General features: G+C 52.5%; 1 protein-coding gene across 2 annotated transcripts in view; it reads left to right on the top strand.

Annotated features, from left to right (window-relative positions):
• DPF2 (double PHD fingers 2) overlaps positions 1-16715 on the top strand; it is a 36883-nt gene extending 20168 nt beyond the window's left edge. The window contains exons 6-12 of one of the 2 annotated variants that reach the window (XM_066610193.1): positions 2391-2469; positions 3332-3373; positions 7602-7739; positions 8541-8669; positions 9637-9749; positions 10104-10185; positions 13463-16715. In XM_066610193.1, the coding sequence (XP_066466290.1) occupies positions 2391-2469; positions 3332-3373; positions 7602-7739; positions 8541-8669; positions 9637-9749; positions 10104-10185; positions 13463-13539 (660 nt within the window). In that variant the 3' untranslated portion in view covers positions 13540-16715. The remainder of the gene's footprint in view (positions 1-2390; positions 2470-3331; positions 3374-7601; positions 7740-8540; positions 8670-9636; positions 9750-10103; positions 10186-13462) is intronic. The other variant, XM_066610195.1, reaches the window with a different exon arrangement.
• Positions 16716-18755: the final 2040 nt, after the last annotated feature.

The following is an 18755-nucleotide window of genomic DNA, read 5'->3' as shown; positions in this document are numbered from 1 at the left end:
ACAAAGAGAGTCTGGTCCAACAAGAAGCTGACGGAACATACCAAGATCCAGGTCTACAGAGCTTGCGTCCTGAGTACACTTCTGTACTGCAGCGAGTCATGGACTCTTCACTCACAACAGGAGAGGAAACTGAGCGCTTTCCACATGCGCTGCCTCCGACGCATCCTCGGCATCACCTGGCAGGACAAAGTTCCAAACAACACAGTCCTGGAACGTGCTGGAATCCCTAGCATGTATTCACTGCTGAAACAGAGACGCCTGCGTTGGCTTGGTCATGTCGTGAGAATGGATGATGGCCGGATCCCAAAGGATCTCCTCTATGGAGAACTCGTGCAAGGAAAGCGCCCTACAGGTAGACCACAGCTGCGATACAAGGACATCTGCAAGAGGGATCTGAAGGCCTTAGGGATGGACCTCAACAAGTGGGAAACCCTGGCCTCTGAGCGGCCCGCTTGGAGGCAGGCTGTGCAGCATGGCCTTTCCCAGTTTGAAGAGACACTTTGCCAACAGTCTGAGGCTGAGAGGCAAAGAAGGAAGGCCCATAGCCAGGGAGACAGACCAGGGACAGACTGCACTTGCTCCCGGTGTGGAAGGGATTGTCACTCCCGGATTGGCCTTTTCAGCCACACTAGACGCTGTGCCAGAACCACCTTTCAGAGCGCGATACCATAGTCTTTCGAGACTGAAGGTTGCCAATATGGCTTTTGCAGAGTGAAATGCCCTCCAACCAAGGTGCAACATCCTGTTCCACTCTAACTTGACCTTCAGCCTACTGTAGCGCATTAAAAGTATCTCCTGCTTTGAGAATCTAGTGACCCTCGTTGCTCCGGGTAGTCTCCCCCCCCATTTGTACCTTGTTCTGCTTGCTGCCTGCCTGAAGAAGAGCTCTGTAGAACCCGAGAGCGCCTTGATCTATGCTAGCTTACTTTTTGGATTGTCCTAATAAAGATACAAGCCTCCTTTGAAAGATAAGCCAAGACGAAATTTCAAGCAAGCACCACTGTGGGGCAGCAGCAGGCCACATCTGTCTTGCTGATGTGGCTGACCAGCTCCTGGATGCTAGAAAGTGAGCCCTGTGCCCTGCTGTGTGTGTGTGAGAGAGAGAGAGAGAGAGAGAAACTTCCTGAAATGACTGTTTTGACCCATTTGGGACTTGGAACTACATTTAGACCCAAGAGTTCACAGCCTGGGTTCACAGCCCTGAAAGTGAGAATTGCCTGTGAACATTTTGGGGTTGGCTGTATTCATGGAAGGCAGAATGTGTGTAATATTTTAACATGCTAGATGATGTAAACAGCGGAACATAATCTGAACGCCAGATGGCTGGGGCGGCCACCTGGACAAGATGTTTCCGTGTGCCAGGGTGGGAACTCAGCTCAAGCCTTTAAGGGCTCTGTTGCATCTCTGACGGCTGAACTGTGGCAGGAACAGCAGTTGACCAAATATTTTATCTGGATTGCTGTTTTTCTACCATACTGTACAGACTGGCCCTCAATATCTGCAGGGGCTCCATTCCCAGACTCCCCTGTGGATACTGAGATCTGGGGGAGGGACTCAGAACATCTCCTGGGTGCGGCTGGAAGACACTTTTGGTCGCATCTGGGAAGTTGGGCAAGGCCCTTCAGACACGCAAGTCAAAATTGCAGGTCCCAAAATCATGCATAAGGAGGACCAGACTATACCAGTAGTTCCCAAACTTTTTTTTTCAACTAGTGACTCTTTTGACCATTGGCTGCAGCTCCTCGTTAGGGCTGTGAGTTATTTTGTGAGGGATTTAATGGCTCCCTGAGGTGCCGCTGCTCACAATAGTTTGGGAACTACTGCTGTATAGCACGTCCTGTGCTGTATATTGTCTTCATTCCTCACTTGGACTCCTGTGTCTGTCTGGTTGTGGGCACCACATTTTAAGGAGGACATTGATAAGCTAGAAAGCCATTCAGAGCCATTCTCACTCCAGCAGTGAGAGATCTGGAAATCCCCGTCCTGTGAGGAAGGGTTAAAAGCGCTGGATATGCTTAACCTGGAGAAGAGACCAAAAGGAGGTTCCGAGAGCTGCCTTCACGGATCTGAAGGACTGTCGTTCAGAAGAAGGGAAGGACCTGACTCTCTGTGTCTCCAGAGTTTGGGATTGAAACTACTGGAAAGTAGAGTCAGGCTAGACACTAGGAAGAACCTTGTAACAGGCAGAGCTGTCCAGCACCGAAGCAGTCTGCATTGTGGGCTCTCCCTCGGCAGCCACCTGTCAGGGCTTCTGTCGCTTGTGCTAAGCAGGGAGTTGAACTTACTGAGCTCTAACGCACCTTCCAATTCTCACATCTTGCAGTTCTGTGTGGCCCCCAAATTGCAGTGTTTCCCTGACGTTGTTTCTGATGTTGTTTCCGGGTTTCCAGGGCAAAGGAGTGGCTGGGGCCCGGAAGAAGCTGGATGCTGCCATTTTGGAAGACCGAGACAAACCGTATGCCTGTGACAGTGAGTAAGATGGCGAGGCTTCTGTGGGGCTCAGCCTCTGTGAGCAGTCCGTGCAGCTCTGGTTAGGTGGGAGCGTGCTGTGGACAGGAAAGAGTTTTTAGATTCTCTCCATGGAACCTCTCTGAGACTGGCTTGTTGCTTTCCATTTTTGAAGGGACAGGAGGCACAAGGAAGTCCTTAGGGGGTGAAGAGTTGCCTTGGCACAAGGAGATAAAACTGTGCAAGCTTATTGGTCTCCAAGAGCTCTGAAATCTGTTGGAGAGTTTGGTGAAAATATGAAAACTGGCATGTCTGCACGGTTACCTAGTGAACTCCCAACTTCCTAGTTTCCTTGGGGACAAATATGACAGACCAGCCCAGAACTCTCCGTTTGGGGTCTTTTTTTCCAGCCTCACCGTCCGCTGTCCTTTGACCTGAGCCTCCAGAGCTGCCAGACCCAGGGCTCTGTTGCTGTGCAGCCGGTGTCTTCTTTGCAGAACTCCAGCCCGTTCTAACTTGGGGGGGGCAGGCAGCACTGAGGGGCAGCACCTTGGCCTGGCTGTCGTGGGTGGGCTGCAGATCCCCCAGTAAGGTGACCAGCCCTGCTGCCTGGTCCAGCATCTGAAAGGGGATGCTCACGCAAACCTGGGCGGGCTGGGAGACGAATTGGCTGAATTTTCCAAACGGCAATGAATGGAGTTTTTGAAATTACTTTTCTTTCTGTCCTCCTCCTGCTGTCCTATAAGAATGTTTCCCTCCCCTTATACTTTTAAAATAACACCAATCAGCCTTTTCTTTTCTCCGTTTTAATCACTCTGCATGTGAACACCTGACCTGTAGAGTATGTTCACCTTTCTCTCACTATTCTTTTTCTGTCTTTCAGATAGTTACAAACAAAAGCATACCTCGAAACCTCCTGACCGAGGTATTCATTCTCTGTCTTGCTGTTTTATTTCCTCCTGACTTTGTTCTTCGGAAATGTTAGTTTTAAAAACTCTTCTTTAAAAAGAAAAAGAAAAACGGTTTTTCAATACAGGGCACCAAAAATCCCTCCCTCCTATTGATATGCAGTTCACAGGTGGGATGGTGGTATCCATGAGGTGAGAATCAGGCCCTAGAGGACACAGCAGAACTGTTGTTGGGCCAGAGATTTCCCTGATGTGCCTTAGAGAAGGGGGGTGTTCCTATGTATGTTTGGGGCTTGAGGGTTGCATTTTGTAGCAGGGCTCTTGAAAGGGAAAGTGACTGTAAAATGGTCTGTCACCTGGGCTGAGGACTTTGACCCAGGAATTTGATGTCTTCTCATGAGTTCTTTCTAATCCGTTTTTCAGGCAAAAACTGCTTTAAGAATAAGCTGTAGAACTGCAGCTGGGTGCTATGCCTGTGCAAAGTTAGAGGCAGGCACTTCTCAGGCTTGCAGGCTGAAAAGACAAGACCTGGCTGAGAAAGAAGGTGGAGGGGTCTGTTGGACAAGTTGTGACGTTTCCACCCATTTTCCTGGCCCGCAACGGGGGTAACCTATTAACACAGGCCGAGGGTCCAAAAGACATTGGAATTTCACCAACTCTGTTAATGATGGGCTAGGTCTGGAGTCTTTGCTTTCCCCCCCCCCCCCCTCAGCACTCAGTTGCCTTTTGAGCTCCTCTTCCTAGAAGCCTGCTGTTGTGGCAGCAGAGACCAAGAGGTCGATACCACCCTTAGGCCTTAACCTTGATTGGCGCTCAAGTATGGTCACCAGCTTAAGAGAGCATGCTGTGCCCTACCAGGCGTCTGTCCAAGAGTGTGCACCAAGTGCTGTCCTCTACTATCTGAAGGCATGCCAGTCGCCTCCTTCACTCACCCTGTTCCCTGGATTTGAAGCCTGCTTCGAGTCCACCAGTCTTCTCTCTTCCACGCTTCCTCCTCCACTCAAAGCAGCTTAGGCGGGTTTGACTTGCTTCACCTGGTTGATCCTGGGGAAGGGCTGAACAGAGCCTGGACTCAAAGCACACGGAGCACGATCTGCTGGCACCAGGCTCTTGCCTTGCAGTGCAGCTGCTCGATGGTAGAGGTGGGAGCAAAGCAGAGTTTGGAGGCTGTGGAATTGCAGGAGTCCATGGCCCTTTGCTCCTTGCGTGTCGCTGGGGGCAAAGGTGGACAAGGAAGCCTGCAAAGCACTTGGGTTCCTGACACCTTGAAACTTGTTTAGCCCTTGGTTTGCTCGCTGGGACCAGGTGCTGCCCCAGGCCCTCAGAAGACTGTTTGCAGTTGAAAGAACAGAGCGTGCCTGGCTTTCTGTTTTTGCTTGCATGGAAACGGAGGCTCGGTTTTGCCCCCCAAAGAAATCTTCAGGCTTCGGCAGTGTGACGCGAGTATGCGCAGAGCGTTCTGCGCATCTCCTTGGGTGCAGTGACCTGAGGGGTTGTGGGATTGAACCTGAGATTAGAGCTTCTGAGAGAAGAGGTGCCGGGGCTCTGCTGCCCCTTGGCCCCAGATAAGCCAGCCCTGCAGAATCCCAGGGCCAGCCTTCTCCTGCCTTGCTGTCGCTCGCCCAGAGGCTGTTCCTCCTTGTGTAAGGAGCTGCTGTGCACTGAGCTGGACCCTTGATTCTCCTGCCTTCCCTCCTGTGACTGGCAGCCTCTCTTGAGGGTCCTGCACGAGGCTGTTTTCCAGCTCTTCCTGGAGACGCAGTCAGGGATTGAGCCTGGGAACGAGGCATATTTTTCACACGCCTGACTGAAGCAGCACAACAGCACCAGGGGGGATCTGCCAGCAGAGTCCTACTTAATCAGCTGTGTTTACATAGACCTTAAGAGAGCCATAACTTTTTTCCTGGCAAATTAGCGCTCTCTCTCTCTCTCTCTCTCTCGCTCTCTCGCTCTCTCTTTCTCTGCTGTTCAGATCGACTCACAGGGCTTAATGGGTTTTCAAAGGGATTGTCTCCTCTCTGCTGCAGCAGATCCTGTGGTGGGGGGGTGCCCCCTCTTCAGCAGCAGTTTCCTTTAAAGTTGACCTGCCCTCCTTGTGCCCACATCGCTCGCTCCACTCTCCTCCCCAGGACGGGTTTCCAGTGCATTCAGGAGCCTGGTCCCTCTGCGAGGGTTGGCAGGCGAGATGGAAGGAAGGAGCAGTGTGGAGAGTAGGGCTTGTTTCAGGGGGAGGGGAAAATGTAGGCTGAAGGGTTATGCTAGCCCTCCGATGACTCGGAGCCCCGAGCAACCAGCTCAGCAATTCCTATTCCTGAGTCTCGACCGGACTCCTTACACCTCTTTGTAGCCGAGAAAAGCTACAGGCTCAAGTCTGTGTGCACACACCCGTGTCATTTGGTGACCTAAACAAGCAGAAGGGCAAAGAGCTGCAGTGCAAATCTCTGTCCTTTAAATATTTGTCCTGCTTCTCTCTCCCTGATGCCAGGCACAGCCTCTGCACCTTCAGGCTTCTCTTTCACGCTTGATCAGGGATGGCAGACCCACAGCACACCACGTGCCATGTTTTCTATAGAGCAGTGGTTCTCAAATTTTGAGGGAGCTTTACTCCCTCAGTAAGTCTTTGCGGGGGAGGGGCAAGAGCAGGGAAGCTATCCAGGACTGTGTTCCATGGGGGGGGGGGAGTGCTTTCACTTACTTGTACTCAGTGAAGGCTGCTGTAAGCTGCAGGGAGTCCAGTGCAGCCCTGCGCAGGGCTCCTTGAGGCTTGGATTCTTGGAACAGAGCGATTGCAAGGCACCTCCTGCAAACAGGAGGATTGTTTCAGCAGCCTTCACTGAGTACAAGTAAGTGAAAGCACCCCCCTTCGCCCCCTTAGGGATGTGATCCTGGGTATTGCTTCCTTGCCTCTCCTCTTCCCCTGCCTCTTAAAGGGGTAACCCACCAGTTTGAGAACCACTAATAGAGAGAGAGAGAATCTTGACCATGCAACTCCACCTTAATGTTGCTTTTAGTGATTACCATGATAACTAAATAGAGCCTCCAAATTCAAGGGCAGTATATCTCCCAGATCCTATCTGGGGATCTGAGTGCCAGAACATACAGATCCTATTTGGAGCTTTCCAAAGACATCTGACTGACCAGAAAGGCTATCTGCATGAACCTGTCCTCCAGCCCTGCAGGTCTTGTTGCAAGGTCCAGGTAATCTGCATTCACTGCCCATCTGCGTAGCCCGGCCCCCTCTGCCTGCCCACTGTCTTGTCCTCAAAGATGATCTTAGCATATGGATAATTATCCTGAAGGTGGTATCTCCGCTTGGCTGGGCCACTGTAAACTGCTGTGGTGCTTTCTTTGTTATTATTTAAGTGTTTTTCAGAAATAGGTGGCGACTTAGTGCGTGCCACTGAGTACGTGTCCGTGTGCCACTCGTGGCATGTGTTGCAGGTTGGCAACCCTTGATATAAATGAACAGTGACTCTTCCTTATCTATCAATTGGTAGGCTTAAATCCAGGAAGCCTTCTCTGGCACTCACACAACATCTGCACAATAATTTCAACATCAGTGCGCAATGGAAAGTTAAATGGGCAGTTGAACGCCCAGAAACAGGTTCAATATAGACAGTCCTACACTTAAGGTACCAGGTTTTGACTTACCTGGCCAGCACTGGAAAACTTTGAACAGGATCCGTACCCTACTTGGTGTTTGCCGGGACCCAGTGTTTAAATGGGGGCTGGTGTCTACCCCGCAGTGTGATTGCAGGTTTTCCCGCCAAACCATATACCACGTTGTGTCTGGCTGCAAACGGAGGGCGCACACTGGCCCATGGTGAAGGAAAGTCTGTCCTTGAATGGCTGGATGAACTGGACGTTGACATTTGATCTAGGTTAATTGTCATATAAGTCCATGTGTTATATGCCATACGCTAAATAAATAAATAAAGTGACTCTTGGATGTCTCTCAGTTCTGGACACAAAACAGGTGTGTGTGAGGCTGTCTGACAAGAAGCTGGGGGAATCCCAGCTGTCTCTGCGAGTCCCTTTCTTAGGAAGTGGAGATATTTTTGCTGCCCTGTTAATTGGGTTCATGAATCCGTGGCTGCCTTCCGTGTTTGAAATGGGTGGACCCAGTGGCAGGTGGAGGTGGGAGGTTCACTCTGGGGCAGCGTTGGTGCCGGGTGGGGGAAGCAGGCGTCTCTTTTGGTACTGCTCAGCCTGGCTCTGTGTTCTCTTTCCTCTCTTATTACTCAGTCTGCGGGAAGCGCTACAAGAACCGTCCAGGCCTGAGCTACCACTACGCCCACTCCCACCTGGCTGAGGAGGAAGGGGAGGACAAGGAGGACTCGCAGCCCCCCACACCTGTCTCTCAGAGATCCGAGGAGCAGAAGTGTAAGTCCCCCCCCGATCCCTCTTAGTCAGAGAACTGTTCAGCTCAGACCTCAGCTGCTCTAACTACTGGCACCCAGTTCTGCAGTAGCTGGAACAGTGGTTTGGAAGAACGGAGCTTGTGTGAAATGCTTTCTCTCTTCTGTCTGTGCCTGCATGACTGCCCTGGGATGAAGGGCGTTTCCTCTTCCATTGCCTGGCTGGCGAGAGACCCTGACTGGGCACCTCATGTGTTGTGGCGCACGGATCTAGAGAATCATCACAGCCAGTGCCTGGCCAGGACTACCTTAGATGGTATCTGATGCCTGTAAAATGGGTTGGTTGCCCACTGGAGTAGCTAAGACGTCTGGCATCCAGGGGGCACAAAAATTTTTAGCATCACCCCTTGCCCCCCATAACAACCCCCCAGAAATTTTAACACCTCCTTCTGAGCCCCAGCAGGCACTGGGCACCTTCTGAGGCCTTTCCGAGTTCCTTTTGGAGGCCTCTAGACGCCTCCTCAAGGCATGGTACCCGGGGCAATGTAAACCCCCCTCAGCTACACTACTGTGGTCAGCAGGAGGTGAGGGGCCATGTTCTTTACTGGCTGCAGGCATGAGAGCAGCAGTGCTGGAAAGCCCCCACTGGAGGTTCTTGCAGGTGAGCTGCTTGTGGCCTGGGCCTCTCTTCCTGAGCCTTTTCGTTTTTCCGAGGCTGTAGCCTTAACAAGCGTTGGGAACTGGATCTGATGGGAAGGCCAGGGAAACCGGGCTCTCGACTCCCTGTCCTGCAGTAACACCTTTTTTCTTCTTCTCTCCCCTGCAGCCAAGAAAGGCCCTGACGGCTTAGCCTTGCCCAACAATTACTGTGACTTCTGCTTGGGGGATTCCCGGATCAATAAGAAAACGGGGCAACCTGAGGAGCTGGTGTCGTGTTCTGACTGTGGGCGGTCAGGTGTGTGGGGGCCTCTCTCTGTGTGTTGCGCCCTCTGGGCTTGCTTTGCCGAGCCTCCCTGTTCTGGGTTGGATGTTCTGAGACAGGAGCACGGGAAGCTGATTATTGCTGCGCCAGCCCTTGGTTTTTCTAGCTCAGCATTGCCAACACTTGACTGGCAGCATCTCCCTCCCCCCCCCCCCACGTTTCAGGCAGGGATATTTCTCTGCCGCGCCTGGAGATGCTGCCAGGGATGGAACCCGGGACTCTTGTCCTGCAAGGCAGGGGCTCTCCAGCTCTGCAAGTGCTGCGACTCTCTCCCCAGTCATTTCTTGGATTCATCTCCCCTGAGTCTCCAGGGCCCTTCAGGTTGTGCTTCACCTGTTTGGGGTTGTGGGTCACTCCTCTGTTGGCATCGGCCTCTTTAAAGCCTTCTGAACCAGCACCCTGAAAATCCAGGTAGAGGATTACTTTCAACCCTTTCTGAACCTGCTTGGAGAGGTCTACTCGTGTGTTGAGGCTCCACAGCTGTGATGCTTTGCAGAGCCCTTGCAGCTTGCCAGTACTTTAACTGTGCCCTCTGCAGCAGTTCTGTGAAGGGAGGCTTCTGGCTTGCCCAGGGCCCTGTGGCAATCCTGTGGCAGCATTTTGGCCCAGTTCTCTGGGGTCTGGATCCCACCTGTGAGCTGGTCCCTGCACTCGTCTTTGTGCAGCTTGCCCCTTCTGGGGTTCCTGTCGTGAAAAAGAAGCTGCTGTGGACAGCGAGACGGTGGAAAGAGAGTCTGACGGGGAGTCTCAAGTTCCAGTTTCTGCTTCTCGGCCCTGAAACTCTAAGGATGGCTGTGGGCTGGCCGTATTTCTCTCATCCTGACATGCTTTGTACTACAGAGGCAGGATGCGAGGTGAATGTGGCAAGAGGGAGTGTCTCTGCCCTCTCTGGGGGTGCCTCCCCTTCATTCTCTCACTGTCTCCTTGTTCCCCCCCCCAGGCCACCCTTCCTGCCTGCAGTTCACCCCTGTCATGATGGCCGCTGTGAAGACCTACCGCTGGCAGTGCATTGAGTGCAAATGCTGCAATATCTGTGGGACGTCTGAGAACGATGTGAGTGCCACCTGCTGCCGCCTCTCCGTCGTGGCTGTCTCCCTTCCCCCTTTGAGTCTGTCCACTGTCCCTTCTCCCGCCCCACCTCACTGTCTGTCAAGCCCCCCCTGGGAGGGCTAGGGAAAAACGCACGCACATTCCCAGCGCTGATCCCTGATTTCCCCTTCTTCCTTCCTTTTGGTTTGAACCTTTGCCAGACTCCGACTGTGCTTCTTCCTGCACGGATTGAACCATAATTCTTGGGCTGTGGGTGGGAAAGAGTTGAAACCCTGGGGGGTTACCCTATGGACCCTGTGTAGAGGTGGGATAATCAGTGTGTCCTGCTTTTGTCTTTTCCCTTCCCCTCCTGCTTAGGATCAGCTGCTCTTCTGCGACGACTGCGACCGTGGCTACCACATGTACTGCCTCACCCCACCCATGTCGGAGCCCCCCGAAGGTGAGAGGCATGGAAATCCCCACGGATTCTAAGAGAGACGCACACCACTATCACCACCCTAGGTTTTGGGGTTCCCTGTTAACTTGGGTGGGAGGTTGCAGCCTCCTTGTGTCTGTTTCTCTAGGTTTGGGAGGCGACCACAAGAACCCCACTCCCCCCAGTTCATTCCCAGTTTACCCAGTGTGAAGGGTGGTGCAAGGAGGCCATGCAGGTTGGCAGACTCTGTGTCTGCCTTGCCTTCCATTTTCCCCTGAAACGAGAACTGCTCCGCTCTGCCCTTCCTCTTTCTACCTGGGTGTGGAATTTGGAGAGATCTTGTGGTTGGACCTGCCCTGGTCAGTGGATGAATCCTGATTCTCAAATGGGCTCCAGGCTCTGGAGGATGTTCCTTGAGACTTTAAATTGTGCTCTTGCCTTGAGAATTGGGATGCCAATGTGTTGATTTAAAGGGGAGGGGAAGAGCCCTGACATAGCATGACATGGCAAATATGCCGACCCCTTGCAGCAGGGAGGTTGCTGACTCATCCCCTCTGCAGCAGCTGACTGCAGGTTTGGCAGACTCCTGTCAGCTGCCGCCCCACCGTCGGGGGCTGCAGAGCAGCTTTGCTGGCGCAAACTTGAAGCTGCCTGTTAAACACTGTAACCATTAATGAAGGGCCTGCAGGTCACAGCTCAGGCCTGGCTGAACGGGAGGGTCTTCCTCGTGGTCACTGCCCTGCTCTGGTGAAGCAGGTGAGCCGCCAATAGTGTGGCTGGTGGGAAACTCCCAAGTTGGGACTCCAGGGAAGTGGTGAAGCAGGTCTGCAGGTCTTCGATTTTTAATCTGCCCCCACCCAGTTAAAAAGACTTCCCGGCCCCAGAGCCGGGGAAGAGGTTCCTCTGCCTGAAGTACTGGGGAGTGATGCCAGCTGCTCTGTGCCAGACCAAGCAGTGGTCTGACTCTGTACAGGGTAGTGGCCTGGGCTCACGTGCCTGAGGTGCTTCTGCTCTGTACCCTGTTGCAGCCTTCAGGGCAATGAGATGCACTGCCAGCCAGTGTTGACAGCACTTGGTTAGGTGAACTAAGGATCTGCCTTTGGCATGGCAGCGTCCTGAACAATGTGCCCTCCTTATCTGTGGATTTCAGAATCTGAATGCCAAGCCTGCAGCTGGAGGGCCTCAGAGGAGCTCCTGGATGTGACCGGAAGTCACTGCTGTTTCACGCTGGTGACTTCCTGTCGCATCCAGTGGTGTTCTGCAGCGCAGGGAGGCAGCAGATCTAATTATCCATAGACTTTGGTATCTGCGTGGTGCCCTGGAACGGATCCCAGGGGCCAATACAGTGGAATTGGTTATTCTGGGGATGCTGTCCAGGTTTCTGATTATCTCTGTTGTGTGCTGTGCGCTTCAGCTGTCTGCTTACAGTCATTTTGTCAGCTGCCTGGAGTCTTTCTGGGAGAGTCTTCCGTGATAAGAATAAAGCAAAGGCATCTTCATCTCAGTTTGTGATTTTGAGCGTGGCAGTGCACTGCAGGGGGACGTGTTTCCATGTCTGAACTGAAGGGTGGGAAAAGGTGCCCTGTGTGGGAGTGCCAGAGCGGGTGTTCAGTAGAGACCACCAGTACCTGTTCCAGAAACTTCAGGTACTGTCCGGGCCCCCCACCCCAACTTACCCTCTGTGGAAAGTTTGCAGGATGGGAGACGTTCAAGATGGTGCCTTGCCCGTGGGTCTGTCAGGAATGGGCTTGGAACTGGTTCTTCCAGACACGGCTGGGCGGCATCCCTCCCCCAGACTGGCAGTGGCACAAGGAGGATTGTGAAATGCATGTTGGTGGCTCCGTTCAGCAGCCTGCTCCCCAGGGAGAACTTCATTGCTCATTCTGGGGTGCTTCCCTCTGCTGACTCAGGGCACAGTCCTATGCACACTTTCCTGCGAGTAAGCCCCATTGACTAGAATGGGCCTTACTTCTGAGTACATAAGAACATAAGAACAGCCCCACTGGATCAGGCCATAGGCCCATCTAGTCCAGCCTCCTGTATCTCACAGCGGCCCACCAAATGCCCCAAGGAGCACACCAGATAACAAGAGACCTCATCCTGGTGCCCTCCCTTGCATCTGACATAGCCCATTTCTAAAATCAGGAGGTTGCGCATACACATCATGGCTTGTACCCCGTAATGGATTTTTCCTCCAGAAACTTTTCCAATCCCTTTTTAAAGGCGTCTAGGCTAGACGCCAGCACCACATCCTGCGGCAAGGAGTTCCACAGACCGACCACACGCTGAGTAAAGAAATATTTTCTTTTGTCTGTCCTAACTCTCCCAACACTCAATTTTAGTGGATGTCTCCTGGTTCTGGTATTATGTGAGAGTGTAGAAAGCATCTCCCTATCCACTCTGTCCATCCCCTGCATAATTTTGTATGTCTCAATCATGTCCCCCTCAGGCGTCTCTTTTCTAGGCTGAAGAGGCCCAAACGCCGTAGCCTTTCCTCGTAAGGAAGGTGCCCCATCCCCGTAATCATCTTAGTCGCTCTCTTTTGCACCTTTTCCATTTCCACTATGTCTTTTTTGAGATGCGGCGACCAGAACTGGACACAATACTCCAGGTGTGGCCTCACCATAGATTTGTACAACGGCATTATAATATTAGCCGTTTTGTTCTCAATACCTTTCCTAATGATCCCAAGCATAGAATTGGCCTTCTTCACTGCCGCCGAACATTGGGTCGACACTTTCATCGACCTGCCCACCACCACCCCAAGATCTCTCTCCTGATCTGTCACAGACAGCTCAGAACCCATCAGCCTATATGTGAAGTTTTGATTTTTTGCCCCAATGTGCATGACTTTACACTTACTGACATTGAAGCGCATCTGCCATTTTGTTGCCCATTCTGCCAGTCTGGAGAGATCCTGGAGCTCCTCACAATCACGTCTGGTCTTCATCACTCGGAAAAGTTTGGTGTCGTCTGCAAACTTAGCCACCTCACTGCTCACCCCTGTCTCCAGGTCATTTATGAAGAGGTTGAAAAGCACCGGTCCCAGGACAGATCCTTGGGGCACACCGCTTTTCACCTCCCTCCATTGCGAAAATTGCCCATTGACACCCACTCTCTGTTTCCTGGCCTCCAACCAGTTCTCAGTCCACCAGAGGACCTGTCCTCTAATTCCCTGACTGTGGAATTAGTCACATGCATAGGATTGGACTACACATATGCATGAGTAGACATGCATAGGATTGGGCTGTTAGACACTGCACCCCTTTGTGCTTAACGCCTGCTGCTTTGGTCTTTCCAGGAAGCTGGAGCTGCCACTTGTGTCTTGACCTGCTGAAGGAGAAGGCCTCCATCTATCAGAACCAGAACTCCTCCTGATTGGCGCTGGGCGGTGAAGAAGGAAGGCGCAGAAGAGGAGGAGCTGCCCGGCACTGGCTGTCTTTCTTCGCTGGCGCAGTCATTCCTCTTTGGCCTCCCACTCTGTCAGCGCACCCTTTGCCGGTTGGATCCGACCCAAGCAGCTCTCGCTGTTGCCCTCTGCACAGCTGTTTGGGGGAGAGCCTCGTGTCCCTTCCTCAGCCCCCTTGCAGGGAGAGAGGTTCTGGCGTGAGCCCGGGGGGGGGCGACCCTTCTCTCCGCAGCTGCTCGCAGAGCTCCAAACAGAGATCATCCTATCTATGGCCTTAATACTTCCGGAGGAAGCCGGGCGGAAGCCTTTCCTGCGCTCTCTGGGGAGGATGAACCCCTTGCCGCCACCCCCGTCCCCTCACATTGTGCTCTTGACGATAACCAGCCTTCAGTCACCTCTTTCTGCAAGCAGAGTCGGCAAGTTGAAAAAGAAACTGCCTCGTTGACTTTGGTTTTCTTTTCCTGCGTCCTGATGCAGCCTGAGTGGCCTGGAGAATCCCTGGGGTTGGGAGGGAGGGGCTTGAAGCCCCTCCCACTTGCCCTCCCTTTCTGTCCGAAAGTGGTTTTGCTACCAGCATGGCTGAAAACTCATCTCTGGTTTAGAGCAGCCTCTGAAGTCCAAAGAGAATTCTGGGTGACTCCTTTCCCCATCGCAAACGCAACCGAGAGCTTCAGCTGTGCGAAGGAGGAAGGTCCTTGACGGGGCCCTGGCAGGTTTGACATCGAAGGAGGGGACCTCCCCCCCACGTACTGTGCTTGGGGAAGATCGAAGTCTTGTCCCTTTGCTGGCAGAGGTCAGAGCTTGACCCAAGAACCCTTTCCCTGTTAAACACGAAGCTCCTCTTTTAAAAAAGAAATGGTAGCCGGGGCTGTGTCCCTGAGGGGGTAGGGAACCCCTTAGAGGAGGGAGAGGGGATTGCAGGGCTTTCTGCGCCCCATATTAGCAAGCCCCTTAGCAGTTTGGGGATGTGACAGGAGCCCCAAGGAGGCATGTCCATGCAGTGGTGGATTTGGTATGTCTTAGTCCTTGGGGATTCTCCGGCCCCTCCTTTCCAGTGTGACCTCCTTGAAAACAGAAAGGAAGAAATTCCCTGGGCGTAAAGAACGTTCTCCTTTCTCAGGCTCTCTGCCTAGAGCAGCAGTCTCCAAACTGCTCTGAGAAAACCCTCCCCATCCCAGCCCGTGCTTCCTACCGCGCTGCTTTGTTTCCCACTCAGTCTGGCCCAGGGTTGCTCCAGGGAACGTTCCAACAGGGCATGACTGCTCAGTGTCCCTGTGCCCGGACTGAGTGGAAAACCAAGCAGTGGAGCAGAGGAGGGCAGTCTCCAAACCTGGATATGACCCACTGGCCAGTTTGGAAAGAGCTGGCCTCGAGGAATGTGAGTTGCTTGCAGGGGGCAGGGCTTGTCTGAGGGAATTCTTGCCCCTTCTGTGTGCCAAGTGCCCAGAGGCTGCCTGGCGTCTGTGCTTCCCTTTGTGTGTCCCATGCCTGCCTTCCTTGGGTACCTGCCTGCTTCTCCGTGGGGTGGGGAATTGGGGCCAGCGGTTCCTCTTCTCAGCCCTCGCTGCTCTCGAGGAGAACCCAGCAGGAACTGTCGCGCTGTCTCGTCTCCTGTCAGAGGCTTCCTCTCCAGGGCCATCTCCCACTTCCACAGCTCTTTGACCTTTTGCCCCCTCCCCCCACTTTGGAGGAATGATCCCGTTAAGTGACTCTTAAAACGTGCCCCCCCCCAATTTTGTAAAGGCAGAGTGCTGGGGTAACACCAGCACCCAAGTTGTGAAAGGGGGGGATCCTCTCTGGAATTGGGTTCTGTGTAATATACTGATGATGTGCCTGTTTTTTCTAAAATTGACCTCAAACCTACCTCCAAAGCCTCACCCCCCCACACACACTCTACCTTGCACTCTCGAAACACATTCCCCCCTCCTCTGCCCACACCTCCTTTTTCCTGCAGAAGGTAGTGTAAGATAGCTCAGGGGCTCCCACAGAGTATGAGGGGGTCTTGGAGGATTTTGGTCCATGTGGTCCTGAGTCCAGTCCAGCCCGCACGTGGGCACTAGAACCTGGTGTACTTCACGCATAAGGATGCCGTCTTGCTTACCTTGCTAGGTAGGGTGAATCTGTGGGCTCTGGAGGGTAACTGGGAGAGTTGTCAACGGAATGGACGCTTGCCCCTCCACCCTGTTGCTGTGCTGTTTCTCTCACGTGGGCTAGAGGCCTTCAGGTTTTAAATGTCAGTGTACCCTGTGTTTGTGGAAGACATGAAGCAAGGCCTCCATGCATCAGCAGGGATGGTGCTGTCCCTGTGGGTGCCGGATCCCCCCCACAGCCCACAAAGGGACGTCCCACCCTCCTCAATCTCGCACTTAATTTCTCTCCCGTAGCTTGCTAGGATGGGACAGTTTAGGTTGGGTGTGTGAACCCAGGTGACCTGCTTTCAGAAAGAGGAACTCGGTCATTAAGAAAACCTTAGTGAAAGTGGAACGGCTGTCCTAGTTCCAAGTCCTTGTTTGAAGTGTTGCACCTGCGTCTTAAGTCTCACCCTGAGAAAGCACCCAAATTGGACCCTTGTTTCATTGTCTCCTGTCTGTGCAGCCCCACTGTGCTGGGGGCTTCCATGCTCAGGTTAGTCCTTCCAGGGTGGGTGAGGGGCTAAGGGCCCCGATTCTTCCCTGGAGAGTTCACTCCCATGCATTTGTCTTGTGGAAAGGGAAGGAACTGGCCTCAGTTTCTTCCACCCCCACCACCCCAGCAGTTCCTTGGGCAAGTTGGAATACCTCAACCCTTTTTGGTCTCTGTTCCGTCAGTTCCACAGGGCCCCCTCCTGGGGCTGCTGCCAGCCCCTCCTCCCTGTATGCGACCCCCCCATCTCTCTCCCCTCAACACAGCCTCAGCCAGTCTCCCACCTTTACACTGAGCTGTTTGTTCCTCTCTCCAAATAATTTGCAGGTAATTTTATGTGATAGGTTTGGAATTAATTTAGGTTTTTTAAAATATATATATACAGTATATATTATTCTCTGGGGCTTCCCTGGCTCATTTACCATCTTTTTATTGCAGTTGAAGCTAAACGGTGTTCTGGCTTTCATTTTTTAAATGTTAAAGGTACTGTTAAGAAGCATTAGTGAATAAAATATCATTTTTACACAGCAGGCATCTCTGGTCTCTGTCTGACGACGGAAGCTTTTCCTCAGAGCAGAATTTCAGGCTCAGAGTAACTTCCCCCCAGTTTTACACATCTGACCTGGGCCGGTGAGGAATTTAGGGCACCTGTGGCTCAGACCTTTCCAAGACATGAGAGCCCTGCTTGGTGAGAGGGAGGGAGGGAGGCAGCCCATGGGTTTGTTGTGAGTGCAAACCTGTTTCTCCGCTCAGTTCGCACCTTGTGCTTTGAGAATTATAAAGTCCCCCCAGACCCATGTAGCTTGGATCTCTTCCACCCCCATCTCTTACCCTGGAAGGAACTGATAGATGTCAGATTTTGTGCAGGACACAACTCAGATTTTATTTTTCAACGCTGTCAGTTCTGCCTTCTTTCTTTTTCAGTGGTGGGGTGGTAAATTTTGATGAGCAGGAGCTCAACATGGCAGCCTCGTAGCCACACCCCACGGTTGGGTCAGCTGATTGATTGTATTGTTGTGGTAAAGAGGAGTTTCTCCTTTGTGGTATCCTTGGTTCCTGGCGGGGTGCAAAAATGGAAAGGTTCTCATCAATTCTTTGGGAAGTTGCAGGTTGAGCAGAGAAAAATGGGCTTGCGAAAGTCATCGGCTGCAGTGCTAGCAAGTAGTTCTTGGGGCTGTGCTGGCTGAATTCCTGCCACCTGACATCTGCTGTAAAGGATGGCATTTTTGGGACAGCACCGTATCTAGGTGGGGGCAGCAGCGCAAATCCCTAGTGAGCGATTGGGGATGCTGCACCTGTTGAATTTCTGCACCCCTCCTCTGCTCAGTGTTGAGCTGAAAATAACAAAAGGTGAAGCCGCAAGGCAGGCATAAAATGTGGGCTTCTGCGGTGACATAGAACAAATGCATTTCTCTGCATTTAGGAGCACAAGGAAAAACTGAGCACCTTGGCTGTCCTCTCAACACCCAAAGGTTGTTTTGATCGACTCATTAAAAGCTGCACAACTGTGGCCAGAGGGCTGCTGCACTGGAGTCTGTCCTGGACCCGGGAGAAAAGGAACAGGCTGGACTCTGCCCTCCAGGTGCTCTTTGGGCTGCAACCTTAACATGTTGTATAACAAGACTTGGCTTCGTCTCTGTGTGTTTGTTCCATCATTTGTTCCTCTTATCCACCCGTCTTTATGATGCTCCTAATTACGGAGGCTGTGATGCTTTCGCGTTTTGAAGAGCAAAATGACAACACAAGTTGGACAGCCCTGAAAATTTGCAGCACTTGCAGAGATCCAAGTTCTCTGTCAAAGGTATGTTTAGTTACCGTATTTATATTTAAATCTTAAGGCCACTTTTCCACCTGTGCAGTCCTTAAAAGCAGCTTATGTTACAAAGGAGGGGGAGGCAATTGTGCTGTTCAGAATCTCAGCAATAAAATGACAGCAGCTCCACCAGCCGGGGTCAAGAGTTCAAGGCAGGCCATGTGCTGATGAAGGAGGAAGGTCTCGCCAGGCTGTCGGACAGCTTGCAGCAAGGGTGCTGAGCTGGGCTGCGGTGGGAGTGGATGCTGCAGTGTTGCCATTCATGGTGCCTTGCCATGCCCCCTCCTTAGGTGCCATGTGCCACCTTCCCTTTTCTCACTCCTTGGATTGCAGACAAAAAGGAATGGAGCAGAGGAGGGTGGGCTAGAGCATCTCCAGTACTGGAAGAGGAGAGGAGGCTGGTGAGCTAGAGCAGCCATTTCCAACCACTGTGTCATGGCACACTGTGTGCCGCGAGTGGTCCACAGGTGTGCCACAGGAATTTGGCGGAAGGTAATTTATTAGTAGGGCCAGTGGGGGATGTGAACCTCTCACTGGCAGCATGGTGTGCCTTGTCCAAAACCTGGTGCTGTGCCTCGACCATTTTAGTGCCTTGTCAGTGTGCAGTGAGATGAAAAAGGTTCAAAACTGAAGCTGGAGCATCACCAACAGGATGGAAGAGAGCCCATCATTCTCCTCCACATTTCCACTCTGTTGGAGACACTCTAGTCTGCCCCTCTCCTCTTGAACCCTGGAGGGGAGGAGTGCTGA

Source organism: Tiliqua scincoides, chromosome 15 (genome assembly GCF_035046505.1).
Source record: "Tiliqua scincoides isolate rTilSci1 chromosome 15, rTilSci1.hap2, whole genome shotgun sequence".
NCBI classification, from domain to species: domain Eukaryota; kingdom Metazoa; phylum Chordata; class Lepidosauria; order Squamata; family Scincidae; genus Tiliqua; species Tiliqua scincoides.
Note: the sequence above shows the minus strand (reverse complement) of the source record. Positions and strands in the feature narration are given on the sequence as shown.